General features: G+C 56.1%; 2 protein-coding genes across 3 annotated transcripts in view; both read right to left on the bottom strand.

The window, feature by feature from the left end:
- Positions 1-1,649: 1,649 nt before the first annotated feature.
- On the bottom strand, positions 1,650-3,589 carry MUSTN1 (musculoskeletal, embryonic nuclear protein 1). Its single transcript, XM_053929689.2, has 3 exons — positions 3,308-3,589; positions 2,168-2,300; positions 1,650-1,971 (listed from the first exon to the last, which is right to left on the bottom strand). The coding sequence occupies exons 1-3, from the start codon at positions 3,314-3,316 to the stop codon at positions 1,865-1,867; spliced, it is 249 nt and encodes an 82-aa protein (XP_053785664.1). The 5' UTR covers positions 3,317-3,589; the 3' UTR covers positions 1,650-1,864.
- A 1,577-nt stretch (positions 3,590-5,166) lies between these two features.
- The window catches only part of STIMATE (STIM activating enhancer), a 55,642-nt gene continuing 41,331 nt past the window's right edge, over positions 5,167-19,477 (bottom strand). Inside the window, exons 4-9 of one of the 2 annotated variants that reach the window (XM_045192253.3) lie at positions 17,167-17,288; positions 12,339-12,451; positions 11,329-11,406; positions 10,429-10,578; positions 8,516-8,626; positions 5,167-6,885 (exon numbers count right to left, since the gene is read on the bottom strand). In XM_045192253.3, the coding sequence (XP_045048188.1) occupies positions 6,862-6,885; positions 8,516-8,626; positions 10,429-10,578; positions 11,329-11,406; positions 12,339-12,451; positions 17,167-17,288 (598 nt within the window). In that variant the 3' untranslated portion in view covers positions 5,167-6,861. Of the gene's footprint in view, positions 8,627-10,428; positions 10,579-11,328; positions 11,407-12,338; positions 12,452-17,166; positions 17,289-19,477 lie in introns of both variants that reach the window. The other variant, XM_053929688.2, reaches the window with a different exon arrangement.

The raw sequence follows: 19,477 nt of genomic DNA, 5'->3' as shown, positions 1-19,477 counted from the left end.
CCAGTGCCCTCCCTCAGGGGAGTTTACCCAGAGGAAAGTGTGGAACAGAAGAGAAAGGACAGAGCTCCTAAAGGGGGCGATTCACAATGGCAGCGCGCAGGCTTGGTGGCGGCCGGTCTTGAGGAGGGAGCCCACGAGCACGGCCTGCGTGAGAAAGGGCAGAGCGCTCACCTGTCAGCACACTGGGTCAGTGTCCCAGTCATGAGCCCGGACCCATGGGGGGGGGGGTGCCAGGGCCGGGGGTAGGATTACCAATGACTTCGTTCAATTTTCCTTTAATAAAGTTGAATTGCTTTTAAAACAAACAGCAGTAAAGTGAGTAAATAACTGGATCCAGATGCGGCTGGTGCTTGCATCCCTGGTGGCTCTGGAGAAGCCGGCTCCTGAGTCGGCACGCAGTGGGGTAAAGATGTTTCAGAAGTGTGGCCAGGTGCCACAGCCTGGGCTGAGGAGGACTCCCTTCAGTAGCTCTGGGGCGCGAGCAGCCATCTTGGGGGCCTACAAGGGACCCTGGGTGGAGGCCAGCTTGCAGAGGGCTGGGAAGGGGTCTCCTCCTTGGTCAACGGCAGCAGCACCTGGCCCCGGGCGAGGGCATCACAGACTTTGGAGCTGTCTGTGGCTGCAACACAAGTTCCCCTCCCTTCTCGTGACTACAGCCAGAAGCCTCACCACTGTGCGGAGCCGTGCTGCTCGCCCTTTGGCTCGGATATGACTGGGATTTACACGGGGGCATGTAGCCCTTCAGCAATCTGGGGGAAGAGCCTCCCCAAGGAGCCCAGGAACAGGCCCAGGCCCTGTGCCCACAGAAGGCCTGCTCCCTTGGGGCGCGGAACACAGGCCCAGCCCGGAAACAGCTATAAAAGGAGCCTGGGCTGGCCTGGAACGTGGGAAAGGCTCCGAGCAGGCGGCTCCACCTGCCCAGGGGACAGGCAGGGCTTCCCTGCAGGCCAGGCCTGAGCCAGGCCCTGCGAACCCAGGCCCTGCCAGCCCAGCCCTGGACTGTCCGTGGTCTTGCTGTCACAACTGGACAGGCCTCTGGAGTCCCCTGAATCTCACAGCTCCGTGAACACAGGGGACACTGGCCTGAAGAGTAAAGGCTCTCACACGAGCCCAGAACCTGCTGCTCCCACAGCTCAGCCAGACCTGTGGGAGTGGCATGGGGGCCCACCCTGAGCTTGGGGGTGGGGGGCTTGGCTCAGGAAGCAGACTGCCACTGCCCACAGGAGCCTTGATGTGGTTTTGTCTTTGAGGGATGCAGGATGGCAAGGCAGCGGTACACAGGTGCAGGTGGAAGGGGCCGTGAGGGCCCTGGCTCCTTAGAAGCATCTCTGTGGCTTCTGCTGAAGGTCCCCCCACCCCACACTTCCCTCTGAGCGGCGTCACTGTGGCCTGTTTTATGCAATAGGCTGCCACTCAACACTGTTACACACAAGGGGAAACTGAGCCTCAGAAGAGGAGAGGTGGCCTGAAGTCACACAGCTCAGCACCAGATCTCTACTTCCACAGCTCTTTCTAGTATGTAGTGGCGGCCATAACAGCACCTCATTACCCTCTAGGACCCTCCCAAAAGACATGAAGGGTACAGAATATGCCCACACCCCACACTGCCGCCCCCTCCCCTGCACTCCGGGGCCACGGCCAATGACCAACCAACACCCTCCAAATGCTGGGGCCGCGTAGGCATCCTCTTTATTGGTGTTTCCCAGGTGCTGGTGGGAGTCCCAGGGCTGAGGGGCCAGGGCTGTGGGGGAGGGGTGGCAGTCCCAGAGGCAGCTGGGGAGCGAGTGGGTTCTGGCATAAACAAGATCGTGGGGAGACTCCTGTGTTCAGGTGTTGGCAGTGCTGGGGGACTGGTGTGCTCCTCTCAGCCGAAGACACTCTTGGCAGGCCCGGCTTTGGGCTTCTCAAAGACGGTCTCAGTGCCAGTCCGCGAGCGGCTGAACACCGATGGGGCAGCCACGCCAGCTTGCTCTGCAGGGAGGGCAGGAGGATGTGAGCGCAGGGGCCCAGCCCAGCTTTCTCGGGAAGGAAGGTCCCTTTTGTGGGGAGCAACCCCCCGAGACCAGGAGCTCTGGACTCTTAGAAAGGATACATAGGAACCCCATGATCCCCCCCACTGCTGACACACACCTGCACCCCACACCCCCAGCACCCTGAGAACACTCACCACACTCCCGCATGACCTGGTAGGTCTTGGACTTGATTGCCTGGTCCTTGGCCAGGTTCCCTCGGGCCCCCTTCAGGTCCTCCTCCTTCACAGGGGGGCGCTTCTTCTTGATGGGGGCTTCCTGAATGCCAGCCTTGGAGAGCCCAGAGCCTCGCCTCACAATCCGAGGCCTTTGGGCTGAGACACCCCATTTCCCACCTCTGTGCCTCGGCCCTGAGACCCCTCTTCCCTGCTCACTGAACTCAAGCCAATTCAAGGCCCCATTCTTCCCGGAAGCCTTCCTGACTATACATCACCCCATGACCCCTCACCCGAGTCCCTCTGACCTTTCCAGACAGGGAGCTGTGACACTGTGGCTGCTGTGGCCTCACTCTGCCTGCCTGGCCAAGCTCAAGCTTGGGCACAATGGGCAAAGGGGAAAGGGAGTGGCTTTGAGGCTCAATTACAAGGCTTTTGCTGAATACCAAGACCTGCTCTCTGGGTAGTGGCGGGTGTCCCTAAAGTATTTCTGCTCTCCTCCCAAACTGCCAGGATTCACCTTGTGTGCTTGGGGTGGGCATGTGGTACAGGAATCAGATGCTCACGAAGTCACAGTCCAAAGTCAGCATCTGCCCATGGAGCAGGCAGTAAGGACAACCCTCCCCTTAGCAGGCGGGTCTCCATCCCTCCAGAGCTGGGATACCGGGACTCAGGGCCTACTCTCCCCCTCAACCCCAGGTGCCCGGGAGTCTGAGGCCTTACTGCTTCCTAAGCCCTAGAGGCAGGGGCAAAGCCTCCCTGGTCCCTGAGCCTGGGCCAGGCCCCTGGGCCGCACAGCCCTACAGAGATACGTCCTGCTGGAGACACTGGGCATAGAGCTGTATACCTCACACGTGTACACACACACAGCTACAAATGCACACACCAAGTCACGCAGGCAGCTTCCTCACACATAAAGGCACACACAGAGATCCTGAAGCACCACACAGCTCCTCCAGCCCTCCTGACCAGCCATGGGCCGCCACTAAATCCTGGCTACACACGGGTCTCTCCTCCCCGAGCCCTGTTTATGCTCGGAGCTCCACTCGAGATACAGCTGCCAGAGATGTAGTGTCCAGCTATCCATCCACCCCCAACCCCCAACCCGTGCTGGCCCGTTACCTGGGACATGGCGGGTGCTGTGGGAGAGCTGCTCCAAAGGCGCCTCTCTGGCAGGCAGGCGCTCGGGGGAGAGATCTGAGCAGCGTCCAGCCCCCTGGAGCTTATATAGCCCGCTCGCCAGTCCTGGGAAGTCACTCCCCCTGCTCCAACAGGCTTCCTTATGATTCAGGTCCACACAGCCACTGGCTTCAGCGTTTATTCTCAGAGATGTGAGGGGCTCGCTGAGCACTTCTGCCCAGGAGGCTGCAGCGCTGGTGACACAGACAGCTGTTCTACTTTCAAGTGGGAGGTGCTGGGACTGGCAGCGACTTGTGTGTTTATGAATGTAGGTCCTGGAATGTGTGTGTGTGTGTGGCAGTAGAAGCTGTCCATCTGCGACAGTCCATCCCAGTGTGGGGGTGTCCCTGAGGAAGGGAGGGTCCGGGGCCAGGCTGGACCACGTTGAACTTGTCTTTCCCTCTTCTACCCCTTCCCTGGGTTCCATAGGAAAGACTTTCCATCCTGCCTGGGAGCAGGGCGGAAGCTTCCTGAGTCTGCCTCTCACGAGCTTCGCTCACTGTGAGCTCCCTGGGCCCTCGTGGTGGACTCAGAGCACAGGGTATCCCTGGTTCACAGGTGGAGAAACTGCAGCCCAGGGAAGTCTGGGGCACTCTCCACCTGTGGTTGGATGCTGACTGATGCCACCGTCCTTTGTCTGGCTCCCAGTGCACATTTAGCAAAGGGACGAAGAAGGCAGGGGGTAAAGTGCCCAGGAAGGACCAGGAGGACACTGCTTTGTGTAAAGTGAGCTGATGGCAGGAAACAGCACTGAACCTCTGCTTAAGATAAGGTCACCAAAGGGCACAGGGCGCTGAAAGAGGGGGCATAAAGTGAAGCCCTTTGCAGGTATTGGGCTGTAGAGAGAGGGAGAGGCCCAAGGGCTCCTTTGAAGGTCACTTAGTTCTCCACCGCTGGCTTCTAAATCCCCTGTCCTTGCAAGGAAAACCCCGGCAGGACCCTAAGCCCGAGGTGGGTGCGGGCAGTAAATGCGAGATTATCTTTATCCTTGAAGGCTCCCTGCAGACGGAACCCAACCAGGCACTGACCTGTGGTTATCGCGAATGCTACTTCATTGCTGTCATACCTCAAACCCCACCCGAATCCCCTCCTGCCTGGTCCTGACCGCAGGGGGCCAATGCGAAGACTGCCAGGCTCCATCTGAGACAAGTGCTGACATGAGGAATGTTTTCCAAGGGCCTTGGGCATAAACCCAGGACTCCGAATGGGGGCCAAGAGGCACTGAGGGCAGGCCCGGCCTGTGAGGACCCAGCTCCCGGGAGGAGGCCTTCGGCACTGCCCCCACAGCTCACTCTGCCCAGGGAGGCACCAGCCTTCTTTGCCCCCCTGGCCTCAGGGACAAGGGTGTGGGGTGTTTACTTCTCACCCTCCGTCTCTCAGCACTACTTGCTCCACAGGGGACATAGAGTAGCTTTTAGTCACATCCGCAGAGAAGTGGAAATGGTAAGAGCATGTTTGGGTTTTTTCTCAGCAGATTTTGGTTCCCACATCTGCTATGAGGCAACGTAAGGTTCATTTTCGCTCTGTTTCCTAGGGACAACCTTTCAACCCACTGGGGAAATTTTCTTGACACCACTAAGCTGTTTCGACTCCAGACAACACACACTGACAAACACAAAAGTGATGGTTTCTTTTTTTTAAAAAAGCTGTAGTAAGATGTCAAACTTTATTGTAAACCATTTTACAGTGTAAGTACATCGTCTTCCCTTTCACTTCAAAAGTGTGTTTCTGTGAATCGTACCACCACCTAGTCACCAGCCCCCGAGGCGGACAGTGGAAGTAGGCCATGGTTTTTGCTCACATAGTCGGATTTCTAATAAACTTCATGAAAAGAGAAATCAAATTAAACCAACCCACCCACCCAGCATCTCAAGGTACCGACAACACTTGGACCAGAAGTCCCTCACTGAGGACAAAGCCCTCAGGCTGCCAAGGTTTCCCAGGGTAGAACAGAGAGCTCTCCCCGACTTGGAAGTGCAGGAAACTTCTAAAAGCCAGCCCTACACCTTACAAAGGGGCTGCTCTGGTGGGTGGGAAGCTCTCAGCGTCACCTACGCTGGCCTGGCTGCAGAGAGGCCAGCAAACTGCTGTCAGCAGGGCAGAGTGGGCTGCAGTCCCGGGGCACCGTTAGTCAGGGATGCTGGACAGCAGCCTACAGGCCTATGCTGCTGAGGGGAAGACACAGCGTGGATTTGAGCCTTTCTATGTTTTCCCTTTAGAGGTGTGACATGTCACCGTTAACCCAGGACTCCTGTTGCCAGGAAGGGACACGAGTTAAAGCTTGAGGCGGGAGGCCACCAGTGTGCCTGAGGGCTTCACCTCAAGGGTCTTCGAGCTGAGTGGACCAAGCAGCCACTGCTACCCGGGATCCCACCAACATCCCTCCTCACCACTGTCCACATCCCACTGACAGCAAAAGGAAGGAAGAGCCACATCATCTCTTCCATTCGGCTACGACAGTTCTGCCTCTTCCGGTTACTTCCATTAGTTACAAGAAATTCATTCATGACCTTGACTTACAAGTTTCCGTCATGGGTGGCCTGGCCAAGGTTCAGATTCTGACAAACAAGATGGACAGTGAACAATATCCAGTCGGGGTCCTATGGATGACACAGCGGTGTCAAAGCACAGTGAGGCCCGCCGTGTGGCTGAGCGAAGAGCTGCACCTCATAAGGCACCTTGGAGCAGGTGGTGCGGAAGTTCGCCCAGGGACGGAGGGCAGCTCGGGAGAAGTCCTGACAGGCCCCCTGCGTCCGCCCTCTCTGGGCAGTGTGCCACAAAAAAGACCCAGTGGCACAGGACACACTCCCAGGGAGTACGAACTCTGCTGTGCGTGTGCACGCGTGTGGGTGCACGAAGTCGGGAGGAGGGCAAGGCCAAACACGGGAGGACACCCTGCCCAGCCTCACAGAGCACAGGCCCTCGACGGGCAGACACCGTCCCCTCGTCAGCCAGCTACACAGGCGTGGCTCGGAGACTACAGCCCTTACCGAACATCAGGACACGGGGGAAACCACCGCTCACTCATAACTTCTTTGTCCACTAAACCCACTTCCCAGCAGGCACTGGGACGAGCCTTGAGGTGAGCAGATCACCTGAGGCCCATGTAACCCGGGTTCCCTATTTCACAGACTATGGCTCCCCCACCCCATCTGCAGTTTGGAAACATTAGGGGCTCGAGACTGAAAATGAAGCTTCGACTGTGAGCTCAGGAAGGTTCAAGAAACAGCTGTGGGCACAGGTTGTTCAAATCAAAATGAAATCGGATTGACAGGGAGAGTCAGCCAGGCCACAAGGGACTGGTCTTCCCAATGCCGTATCTCTTGTGGAGACACCCACTAACACAGCCAGAGGATGGGAGGGGGTGAAGGGCGTAAAATGTGAGGGGAGGCGACATGAGAAAGGAGACAGATTCCAATCTCACACGAGGCACCACCCGGCCTCACCTCTTCTCTCCAGCTGCAGATGCCCACCGCAGTTACAGGGTCCGGCTCCTCTCAGCCCCTCTGGCTTGTGGACTCCTAGAGAGGATGGACGGAGAAGGCCTCCTCAAGGCTGGCCCTGCCATGTCCCAGACGCATGACAGGCAGAGGCCATGCCCAGCATGCCTGGGTGAACAGCTTGGCTCAATGCCACAATTCAGACCCAATCTTCGTAAGTGAGACACATGTTTATGTAGGTCTAAAACTAAGGTTCCGGGCGGTGTGGCCTCCCCACCCATCTCCCTTGCAGCTCACACTCAGCAGTGTGGATTTCTGTGCCTCTGGCTGGGACAACACTGGGTGCTCCACCGTGCCGTTTCCACAGCAGGGCAGTCCCCGGTCAGCTGACTCCCGCAGCCACAGGGGCCTGTGCCCAGGCTGAGGGGTGGCCACTCCCCAAGGAGGGGACATAGCTTAGAAGCACCTCGTCCTGTCTGTGGATGCAGCCACACCACAGCCCCGGAGTACGTGACAAACAGGACCATTTGGTCAGGCAGGTGTTCTCCAGACTCTTGTGCAAAATAAAAGTGGAGGAGATAACAGGCCCGGGGCAGCCTGACCTGGAGCTGGGTCGGGAAGCTGGCTCTGAAGGCTGCACAGTGGGAGGCAAGAAGGCCGAGAGGACATTTGAAACTGCAGATTTGGAGGCTCTGACGACAGGCAGGGAACAAACAGAAGTGGCCTCATAGCCTCAACTCTGGACAAACAGACCTCCTAGACTCTTCTTTGTCCCGTTTAACTAAGACCTCCACCCAGCCAGCAGAAGTGCTAAGCAGCCTGGCGTGTCCAACACTGGGTCCACGTTTGACCCTCTGCTTCCCGCTCAGGCCTGACCTTCACGGAACCACGGTGTTGCTGACTCCAGGTAAGGGGCCATCTCCCTTCCTGCTGGTTCGCTACCTCAGCTTACCACAGGTTACCTAGCAATACTCCAAATAAAAAGCTCTCAGCTTTTTCCTCCCACAGTTCACAACCCACGAAAGGCAAACAAACCCATTTCTTTGGGAATTAAAAAGTTTTTAAATACAATAGTATGAAAATATAACTTAAAAATATAAAAGTCAACAGCATACGGAAGACTTAGAAATCTATTTTTTGCCCATTAGTCCCATAGGAAATAAACGCATACTCAAAACATTAACACTGTGACAGCTCGCAGACCCGACTTTAGAAATCAGTACTAGTTATAAAAGCCACTTCGAGTAAGAAAGCATTGTGGTTCCAACTTCAGCAGTGAGTGACTTTTAGCCCAAAGCATGTTTCGTCTTCACTCCCCAAGCCTTCGGGGAAGGCTCTTTGCACAATCTGTGTGTGTGTGTGTCTCTCCTCAGCACCACCCCGCCAGACACAGGACAGGGCTCCTGGGCCCCTCACAACACCACCGGGAGGACGACGACCACACACACACGACACGCCTTGCTGGCATATTTGGTCAGTGTTTGTAGTGCAACTGAGTGGAGACCTCCAACTGCCACGCCCCTCGGCGCTGGCTCTCCTGCCCTCTCTCAAGTCACAGTCGTCTGGGAGTGGGCAGAGACAGCGAGAACATGGAGGTAGAAGAGGAGGGGCAGAGAGAGGAGGGAGGAATGACCCTGCAGAGTGACCATCATCTGCTGCTGGCAGCAGGCTGGGTCCCCAGACCTGACCCCAGCACAGGAATGTGTCATACAGGCAGCCCGAAGCGGTGCTTCTTTTTCTTCGCAGGCTTCAGTGGGCTCAGTCGGCGGAGGTCCTCCTCCATGTCAGACTCCTCCATCTCGTCATCGGCTGAGATCAGGATCTGAGGCAGTGGAGAGGCATGTCCCTGAGTCACCACCAGTGGTGCCATCTTCCTCTGCCCTCCCTGGACCCCGGCATAGGGGTGCCAGCCCCTCCAGGAGGCCCTGGTCTCATATTTCTGTAGAAGAGCGTGACGGGGAGCCGCCCTTTATAGAAAGACACGCTGGCCCCTCCAGATCCCATCCAGGGCTACTGAAACCCGCACTGAGTCCACACACCCTGCCCCCTGCAGGCGCTCCCTACTTCTCTACCCAGCCTCCAGTGGGGACCGAACCCAGTCAGTTAGAGCAAACTCAGCAGGCACCCACAGCCCAAGGCCATCCTGGCAAAACAGCCCAGTCTTGACAGATGGAGGCCCAGGCCCTGGAAGCTGCCTCAAATTCAGCAATTGCAAAGTGAAAAGCCCCTTTCAAAAGGAAAAGAACACATCTGTGGGGCACACCCAATGCAGGAGTGCTCTGCCTTTGTGAGCCCCTGGAATGACTGGGCCTGCAGTCAGGGCGCCCGGGGCACCCACACTCATTCACTGCCCACCTGCCTGGCCCCTCAGACCTCTGCGCACCAGGGAAGCACGAGGACGCTCCCACCGGGATGGAAAGTCAAGGCGCAGCCCCGCACGTGAGACTCCTCCTACTCCAGGCTGGGACAGTCTCACCACCTCTCCCGGGGCCAATCGCCCACAGTGCTCCCTGCCTCCCGCCTCAGCCCCCGATCCAACACTGTCTGTGGCTCCCCACCGCCTGCACAGGCACGCCCGGTCCCTCGGCCTGGACCACAGAGCACCTGGCCCACCTAGCTCAGGCCTTCGCCTCCAGCTTATTTTTTGTTATTCTGTCTTATCTTCTGGAATATAGGCTGCTCTGGCCATAATGAATTTTACATTATTACCCGAACCCCAAACCATATGACCACGATTGATCTGGAGCAGCTGCTTCTGCCTGTGACGCTGTCATTCACCTCATGTTCACTGAGCTCTTACAACATGCCTGGCCCCAGGCCAGGTTCCAGGGCTTGCTCGCTGTCCTACCACCTATTCATTCAGCTTTCAAAACTCGCTCCGGGTGCCCCAGGAGAGAAACAGACTGCCCCGGCGTCCTCGCCGGGTTCTGCTGCCACCTCAGTCTCAGAACAGAGTTATGAGGAGCAGCTCAGGCATCCTCAGGCATTCTCCTGACCCACAAGTCTGAAGGCCTCTTGGGGAGACCTTCTCTCAGCCATTCTGAGGGCCCCCCACAGCGAAATGGTTAGCACACCATGGAAGCTGAACAAGGACACTCAGGGGGCAGCACAGAAGTGTGACGTGTTGCCGGCTGGCTGCCCAGGACACGCAGTCTGGCCTCATGCTCCTGTTTCTGACCAGGAGTATCCCTTAAGTCCAGACCTTTAAGTTAAGAAACATGAAAATAAGAGGAGATGAGGCTCCCCCTGGGACATCTGGCTACCCCTACATTTCAGAAGTTTCCAGCTGCCGCAGCCAACACTTCCCTTGCTCATTAGTGGTGGGCAGGGATTCAAACACCTTAATGCTTAAAGGTCAACGGTCAGGCCCATGAGTCCTTGCCAGCTTCCCTGGAACAAGGCCGCTCCTCCCTTTCCTGTCTTTCTCCACTGGCTTAGGGGATGTAGCAGGAAGCCCCCTGCCCCCCAGGGGCTCCACCTCCTTCCCCTGGGGAAGGCCCATGGGACAGTAGGGATGGGTCTAGACTGGCTGGGAACTGTCAGCCTCGTCTCCCTGCCCCTGGCTGGCGTGAGACACGAGACCAGAGGCATCCTCAGGTCAGCAGCACGAGGGCCTGGCCCTACCTCTGACTCCGACTCCTCGTGGGACGCGGCCCTTCGGTAGCGGACCTTGCTCCCGTTCCTCGAGTCTTGGTTGGCTCCCCTTTCTTCCAGTTTAGCTTTCGTCCTCCCCTTTCTCATGAGGAAATTGTCCACGACCCAAAACATCAGAGCCTGTGGGGAGGAAAAGTGTGGATTACTCTGGGATAGGCCCCTTATGGAAGCATGCAGAGCGGCCCCCAGGTCCCCAATCCTTCCCATTCCTTCCAGATTACAACACCTGAACTAGGGAAAGAAAAACCGTGCCCAGTCCCCTTGCCATCTCTCAGAAGCTTAAGAAAAGAGGTTTCTAACCTCTAATTCCTTTGCTTTCTTATCAGAGAAAATCCTGCCCTATTTACCCCAAGGATTTCATGGCGGTGACTGACAGGACAGCCACTGGCAGAACAGGGCCTGGAACCAAGGTCTCCAGGCTCCTGGTCCCGTTCCGGCCCAGGCAGGTCCGCCAGCACCCACTGCCACGTCTGTCAAACCCAGGCTCCTCTACGGTTTCCTCTCTTATTTCTTAACCTCTAGTCAGTGTGCTCGTGAGCTTCTCTTGGAACTCTGTGGTCAAGAATGGATGACGGGGTGAAACCCTAACGATCCTGATGAGAAGCCGCTGTCACACAAGGGTGGGACTCCCGGCAGAAGGCCGCCGGCAGGGAAGGCCAGACACGCTGCCAGAGGCCCCGGAGCAGGGGTCCTGCCTGGTGAGGAAGCATCCCTGCCATTTCCGGGCTGCGGTCGGGGTGGGGAGGTGGCAAATGCTCACACAGAGGGACCTGAGAGCTGTAAGGTATGTTTTCTGTCAGACTCAGAACTTTGAACAGGAACCGGAAGGCAGAGAGCAAACTGGGGTTAAAAATGCAACATGGCACTGACGTTGACAAAGAAGGGGACGATCAGCATGACGATGGCCAGTTTCAGGTCTGGGTTTTCAATAGGATTCAATAGGGCCACCTGTAAGGAGAAGCAGACGCAGTGAGGTGGGGGAAGGCCATAGAGAAAGTACTTGGAAGGAGGGGCAGAGGGAAAATCACCCGCGAGGCCCTGAGAGGGGGACTTAGCTTGAACATTCACCCCAGCACCTCACACACAGGGCTGCGCAGGCCCCGGATTTGACTGCTATGAGGGACCCCCTTGGAGACCACTTGGAGCAGTCAGTGCTTCAGCGGCTTTCCCTGCGGTGCAGACCCGGGGAGCGAGGTCACGACAGATCCTGGCAACGAAGAGTCAGACCACCTTCTGACGGAAGTCCTGCACCCCAACCACCTCCTGAAGGACAACAGCTCTAAAAAGCCTTGGTTTATTTTCTTAAAAAATAGAATTCAGCCACAAATAAAACCAAAGGATGGCCAAGCTACTTGTTTCCAAGGCCCCTCTGGCTGGTGTCCTGGGGGCACGTGGAGGGGTGGGCAGCGGAGGCTTATCTGCACAGCGCTGGGGCCAGGGGCCTGGGGAACCGCCCGTGACCAGCTGCTGCGTCCGGCACCTACAGGCTGGGCTGAAGCACTGGCCTGCAGCGGTGTGTGAAGAAGACATTTGCCAACGTGAAGAACCCCTGCCTGGCATTTACAGTTACAAGGCATGAAGACTAGTATCAGACAGACTGGGTTTCCATTGGGTTTGTATGTTCCCTTGGCTTAATCTAGAGCGGGCATTTGTGTCATTGAAGTGGATGGTGTAAAAAACTGACTGGTTACTCTCTTGACAGGTCGCCAATAGCTGCCACATCAGACCAACTGCACTTCGTATACATGGAGTTAAAAAACAAAACAAATTAAGAAATTACGAAGCTGGTTTTCCAACAGGGTTGAGGTTGGGGGAGTGGAAAGGGGGAAGTGCTGTCTTAGCATACCAAGCAACTGCTAGAGGAGAGACGAGAGGCAAACCTTTTTCCACTGAAGTATGAGAAGGACGATGAAGACCACAGATTTTTCGAAAACCATGATCACGATGTAAAGAGCACACTGCCCGGCCCAGGCGCCGCACTGCACAGGGTCTCCTGCGGGGACAGGGCGCCCAGTCACACACAGCCCGGACCGCACCCGACCAAGGCCAGGCCCTGCCCCGCTCCCTACCACCCCTCTCGGCCCTCACTCCCCTGCCCCACACCACAGCCCTGGCTCTACCGCTACTGAATGAGCCCCCAAAGCATCAAGAATCAGCTCAGCCCAGGCAGACTAACGTGGGTGTTTTAAACAAAATCAGAGAATTCCTAATTTGGGGATACCAGAGTGGCTTTTCTTTCAAGAGATTCTAAGATATAATCAAAAAGCACTAAAGTTAGCAAGTGCCTATTGCTGGTGCTCAGAAGAGCTGGTGCTTTTTGTCCGCTGGCAGCAGAAGCTGTGTTAAGCAAGACTGCTATTATTACCCACTGTTGATTTTTCCATTGACTGTGCTGCTGTCCACCCTCCCCCACCCGGGAGCGGCCGATGTTTCTGAATTATGAAGGCGGCAACAACCTCTTTGTTCACCATCTACCCCTTCTCTCCATTGCCCCACCTTCCTGCTGCCTCAGCCCTGAAAGCAGAAATCTGACTCTGGAGGAATTCAGATTCTGTCTGGGGTAGAGCCCCCCAAAACACCTTGGCCTGGGGACAAGGAAGAAAAGTCCTCAAGGCAAGGAGTCCCTCGGGGTGGACCAAGGTCTACCTGTGATCCCGTCAGTCACTGTGCATGAGAAGCGGAGGCACCCACCAGTCCACGCTGGGGCACACCAGGGCCTGAAGGGCCTCCAGAACGTTTCAGAAGGAACCTGATGAAGAGTGGAGGACTAGCCCCTCCAGGGAAAGATCTACATCCTCGGTGACAGGAAGCACCCCCGGGATGGTGCCTCTGGGGGGCACACGTCTCCCCAATGGTAGACCCAGGGGAGAGTCGGGAGGGTGGGGAGGCTGCTGGGGCTATCTGACCACAGCTGGCCAGGAGAGGGGGTAGACAGTAACATTCAGGGCAGGCAAAGGCCCCAAGCCAGGCTGGGAAAAGAACGTGGCCCAGAGAGAAATCTCCAGCTTCTCATCTGACACTATGGCCAGTCCCGTCCAGGCACCAGTGCCGGCGGCCCCCGCCCTGCCGGAGCCTACTGCTGCACCCAGTGGAAGCACCGGGAATGCCTTCAGGCAGCGGGAATGGCCACACCACCCGGCCATTCCCTTTTCTGGAAAACCTAGGGAGAAGTGTGCAGACAGTACGCGGGGAGGCGGCACTGCTGCTTCTGAGGCCATCCTATTTGCACTTCTGGGGTAGCACACACTTGAGCCAAAAAGTCATTTCAGAAGCACGATCTCTCCCAGCTAGACTTTCAGTGGCACTTTGTAACTCTTTCAGTAAACCGCCTGACCTTACTGAGAAAAGTTCTCAAAAACAACAGATCAAAACATTTGTTAAAAACTGTTAAGTAAGGCTGAGGACAGACAGAGAGTACTGGTAGGAAGTATTTATGAATTGGGACTAGCGTGTTTGAAAGCCAACAGACAAAGTGGCAACCCTTCTTTAATATCAAAAGGAAACCTACGTATGTACACAGAGTGTGTTTACTCCATCTGCTCTTCCTCCTGAGTGAGCGCCAAAAGAGGAAATGTTTCCCCCATCTGCCTCCTGCTGCTCATACTGCTGAGTTTCAGAGCCACAACTCAGCTACAGCTGCCTCTTTTTTCTTTTAGATGCTTTAATAAAGAAGTTACAAAAAAAAAACAACACGGTGAAAAAGGAAAAAAATCAAGTGACACCCACTCTCACACACCACTTCCTGATGTGCGTCCAGAGCACACGTTGGGATGGGCAGGACGGACGCACAGGTGCGGGTTTGTCTCATTTCTGTTCCACCTGAGAGTCTTGTGCTCCCCGCGGTCTCATCTTTTGAGGACAAACAAGCCGGGCATTCTTGCTGTGTCCGCTTTGTACCACACGGGACACCCTCGGGTGCACAGGAGCTGTTATGTTGAGTTATTTCCCCAGGATAAATCACAGGAACAGGAGCCGAAGGGAGGGGGCGAGTCTATCCAGAGAGGCTTCGAGGGCAGTGTTAGGACAGGGACGGGCAGCAGGCCCGCAGACCACCAGTGCCCAAGGGACACAGCCCTGCTTCCAGGGCGTCTGCTTGGGGATGAGCAGCCTGTCACCACACAGCAGACACCACGTGCTGCCTGGACCCTGCCTTGCCCCTCAGGGCTGTGTGGTATTCCCCAAGTCTTGTGTTCTTGTTGGCAAGTCCGCCTCCTCTTCTAGGGACCATGGAAGCCACTAGAAAACACTCTCCTCTCCCTCATTTACCTGAGAAGACAGCTTTGGGGCCTACATGGAATTATTGCCTCAAGCAGATGAGCTGGTTAACAGGTGTGGCAGGTAGTGTAACGGCCCCACAGAGAGAGCCACGCATTAGTCGCCAGAACCTGTGGACGTGTCAGGTAACATGGAAGAGGGGAACGGAGGTTGCCAGTCTGCCGACTCTCAGACAGGGAGAGTCTCCTGGAGTATCCGAGGAGGGCCCAAGGTCATCACAAGGCACTTCAAGTAAAAGGAGGTGGTGGAAAGCCAGGGCGATGCAATGGGACAGGAACTCAACCTGCTGTTGCTGGCTCTGGGGCTGGAGGAAGGGACCACAAGCCAAGGAACACAGGCAGGCTGAGCAGCTGGCAAAGGCAAGGAATGGCTGCTGCCCTCAGAGATTCCAGAAGGAACGAGTCCTGCTGAGACCCTGACTTTAGTCCATGAGACCCACGCTGGACCTCTGAATCACAGAGCTGTAAGATCCTCAATTTGTGCTGTTTTAAGCCACTGATTTTGTGATAATTTGTTATAGCAAATAACAAAATTATTTGGAAACAAAAGAAATTGGTAGAAATAAAAATCAGGTAACGGAACGCACACTATCCTTCCTCAACCCAGGGTGGGAGAACTCGGGATGGTCCCTGATAAAGGCAGCTTCATCAGGAGGCACTGAGTCTCCGGGTGCCAACGGCAGAGGCAGATGGCCCAAGGGCAGGGGCCAAGGCAGGCCCGACAGCTAAGAGGAAGGTGGCATGGAAGTAAGAGTCAAACAACCACTGCCTTCTGCCTTTCAATCTGCTCTTGGGGGTGCAGAGGAAATACACTGGGAGCAGAGGGTTCCACGCTGCTGGTGTATTAGGACCAGACCTGACTGGCATGCAGCTAGCTGTGGGGTGGACTTCTCTCGGCACTGGTCAGCTACAGGTGAGTTGAAAAGCGCTGCCTACCAGAAGGGACCTTAACAGCAAATAATTAGTTATAAGCACTGTTTTTGGAGGTGATGGGAGGATTAGGAACCCAGTGCGGCAGCCATGAGCAACCTCCCCCCGCCCCACCCCCTGCGCTTGCTGTGCACTCGCTGAGTGAGCTTCCTGCATCATTCAGCCACTCTGGGCGCCTCTCCTATAAATGAGGATGATGCCGCTGTGGTCCGTTCCTGTCCTCTGAGCTGAGGAGTCAATGACTCGAAGCTCCTCAGGAGCCTCCCTGGAGCCACAGGAGCACATGCTGTGTGTCAAACACTATCTTAAGTCAGTGACTCATGAGGCATCAAGTGACGAGGCTAAGAAAAGCCCTCCCTGAGCTCATCTCCCCTCAGTGGGGACAGACAACTACTAAAATTTCTAGAAATACCCCAGGCACTCACAGCTGGCTCCATGAATTGGCTCCCCTTCACAAATGTCAGTCCCTGCTGCGCATTCCACCATGGAGGAGTGAGCAGCCCTTGGGCCCAGGACAGGGGGGCGGGGAGCCAGAATTCCACCCGCTTTCCTTCCCTCGACCCGTGTGCACCTTTCATGGCAAAGGTTCCACTCGTGCTGCTCCCACTGAGAACACGGACCCACCCTCCAGACAGCAGGGCCAGCTCTGAAGGTGGGAGAGAGCTGCTGTCCCCCTAAACCCTGGGGCCTGAATCACCAGGCGACGAAGACCCAGAGACGGCACCTCTCGCCAGCAGCCCTGCTGAGGCCACACCTGGCCGTTTTTCCGGGAGGATGGAGTAGAAGGTGCTGCATTTGTGGTTAGGATCAGCACGCAGGCAGCCTCCTACCCAAGCTGTAATCCACGGGGTCTGCCCAGATGTGTGGGGTCAAAGCTGGGCCAGCGTCCATAAGCTGCTTAAGTTCTATCTCTGTGAGTGAGGCTGGAACTGGTGTCCTTGGGGACTACACGTGTCACACGCTGGCTGAGGGGCCAGCCCATAGTCAGGAGGTGGCAAGGCGACTTGGTCCCAGGGGGATGGACCCTCCAGTCCTGAATTTTCAAGCCCCAGTAATAAAATGGTCCAAACACAGGACAAGCACAGACATGCAGTACAGAGGAGCAGCTTCCCACGGAGCACCTCCCAGACCAAGAGCCACCCCCATCTCTCTGATGAGGTGGGCAGCTCAGTAGAGTTAAGTGGCCTCATGACTCTGTAGGTGGGGCCACCAATGCCCTCTGGTGGAAGAGGTGACGTCGTTCCCCCTCCCTGCATCTAGGGTGTCTCCTGCTACCAAGGCAGGAGCCAAAGCAGTGAGGCAAGCACCCACAGGCCTTGGACGTGGGGCACTTTGACACTAGCAGGAGGATGGCCCCAGAACAATCTCCTTCACTACAGAAGAGACACCCACCAGTTCCTGAACCTTCTCTGAATCCATGGGCCCGGAGGGCTGTATGGAGCAAGGAGCAGAGCTCCCTCCAGGAATCCCCCTCCATGCCCCTCCAGTGTCCGTGGTACGTTACCGTATTCGCCAAAACGCAGGGACTCCCACTGCTGCCACTCCACTAGGACGCTGATGGCACGCACACCCACGTAGATGAGCAGCATGCCCACGGTGGCGTCCAGGAGGAAGTTGATGAGGTACCTGTGAGGAGAGGGCACAGTGGCATGACCAGGGCGCACTACCAGGGAGCAAGAGCCCCTGAGTCGGGCCCTGTGTGCTTACCAGTGCCAAGGTCAGGGCTGATGACCCAACAGTTTGTTTGGCCTTGTTCAGGGTGAGTGGGGGCAGCGGGGGCAGAGAGCCTGCGATATTCCTGGGCAAAGGCGGCAGTGCTCGCCTCTGTGAGCCCCAGTGAGGCATCCCCACGCAGCGTGTGGGCACTCTTCAGGGGCTGGACAACTTAGGGAGGGGTTCAGGAGAGAAAGAAACTCGAAAGACCACAACAGTTCCTGCCAAAAGAACACGTGACACAAGACAGAGTGCCCGGAAGCAGCCACGGAAGTCAGCAGGGAAACAGAACTGATGAAGAGATCTGCTCCATGGCAGTTCACGCCCCGACAGTCTGGCCCACCCAAGGCACCGTGTCAGTGCCACTGCACCCCAGCAGCTCAGGGCTTCTTAGACCAAAGAGGGCAGGGCAGGGCCGCAGGGCCCTTACTCATCCCTGTGCTTCCAAGCCTGCCCTGGAGACAAGTGCAGGTCAATATTTCTGAAAAGAGAGCTTCACTTCCCACAGAAAAGGCAAGATCATGGAGGAAGGGGAGGAGGAGAGGAAGAAGTGCATGCCCACCATGACCGTGTATTCTTGTAAAGGTCTGTTTCCACCTGTCTGACACACACCTCTTTCCTCACCAAGGAAAGGGCTCTGGCCCACTGGCCCCTCTTGAGGGCCCTGTCCCAATATCTCGCCGGGCCCCACTGACCACAGGCCCTAGCTCTCCAGACAGCAGGAGACAAGCAGTCACTAGGTCAGGCTCTAGCCCTCTCAAATGCCAATGGCTCAGAAACTCCCCAGAGTAGCTCCAGACACCACAGACCACCTGTGCTGCTTTCCAGATGCTGAGGCTTGAGGCATTTTGTGCAGAGTCAGCCCCCACCCCAAGGCCCGGGCTTTGACGAGGCGCACAGCCCTCTGAGAGCAGAGGGTGCCCACTCTGCTCTGTGGGGTCAGGGGCCTGGAGTGGCGAGAAAGCCAAAGGGAGGGACAGCATTTTCTCCCGCCTGCCCTTCCTCTTTAACATCACAAGGGGTCACTCTCAGACCAGAGATTGAAGGAATAGCAACTGCTTCCAGATCATTTCTCCACCTTCACAGCTGAGCTCTGGCCCGGGGCTCTGCTGCTCTCAGATACTCCCATCTAATAGGTTTCAAGTGGTTCTTACATTTGAGACCCACCCTAACACACATACAGGCATACTAGTTTATTGTGCTTTACAGATGTTGGGTTTTTTTTCTTTTTTGTTTTACAAATTGAAGGCAAGATCTTCCAATAGCAAGATTACCGCTCGCTTTGTTGTGGTGGCCTGGAACAGAACCGCAGTATCTCAGGTATGCCAGTACATGTGTCAGTTCACTCATTCCCCCACCAAATATTTATTTGAGCCTACAGCGTGCTGGGCCTTGGGATAAAGAGAGAATGCTCTATACCCTGAAGCCAACACAGGTCAGATGCCATGGCAGACAGCTCAGTATCATATGGGCCTAGGAGCCAGACTGGCTGAGTTCAAATCCCAGCTCTGTCACTCGTTAGCTGTGAGCTATATAATTTCCCTGTGCCTCAGTTCCCCAACTACAAATGAGGATATCATCTGTAATCCGTGTATCAGTATTGCAGGGCTGTTTGAGGATCAATGAGTCAGTAAATGTAGACAGCACCTGCCACACAGTAAGCAAGCACTATACCAGTAAGCAAGAACACAGTTGTGTTCTTAGAATCACAGACCCTCAGAGTCACCGAACCCCAGATGTCAAAAAGCTCAGCTTGCACCCAAAGCAGCATTCCCAGCACAGGGGACCCCCGATGCCACAGGAAGCAGCTCATACCCCTCTGTTTGTAAGTTTCTCCTCTTCTAGGTCTGCGGACTCCCAAGATGCCCCAGGTGCAACCCAACCCTTACTCCATCTGTAAAGTCACAGAGCAAAGCAGTGGTGGGGCTGGGACAGACCTCAGTGAGGCACCTGCCCGTCCTCAAGGCACAGGACCTCTCACAAGCCAGAGCGGTGCCTGCTCTACCTCCTCCTCTCCCACCGAGCAGCTCCTGAACCTATTGCTGGAGCTCTCCCGTCTTTCCAAAGTTTTAATGACGATATCCTCCAACTGAACCGTTAGC

The sequence above is a fragment of the Desmodus rotundus genome, chromosome 8 (genome assembly GCF_022682495.2).
Source record: "Desmodus rotundus isolate HL8 chromosome 8, HLdesRot8A.1, whole genome shotgun sequence".
NCBI classification, from domain to species: Eukaryota; Metazoa; Chordata; class Mammalia; order Chiroptera; family Phyllostomidae; genus Desmodus; species Desmodus rotundus.
This window is presented reverse-complemented; position numbering and strand designations above follow the sequence as displayed.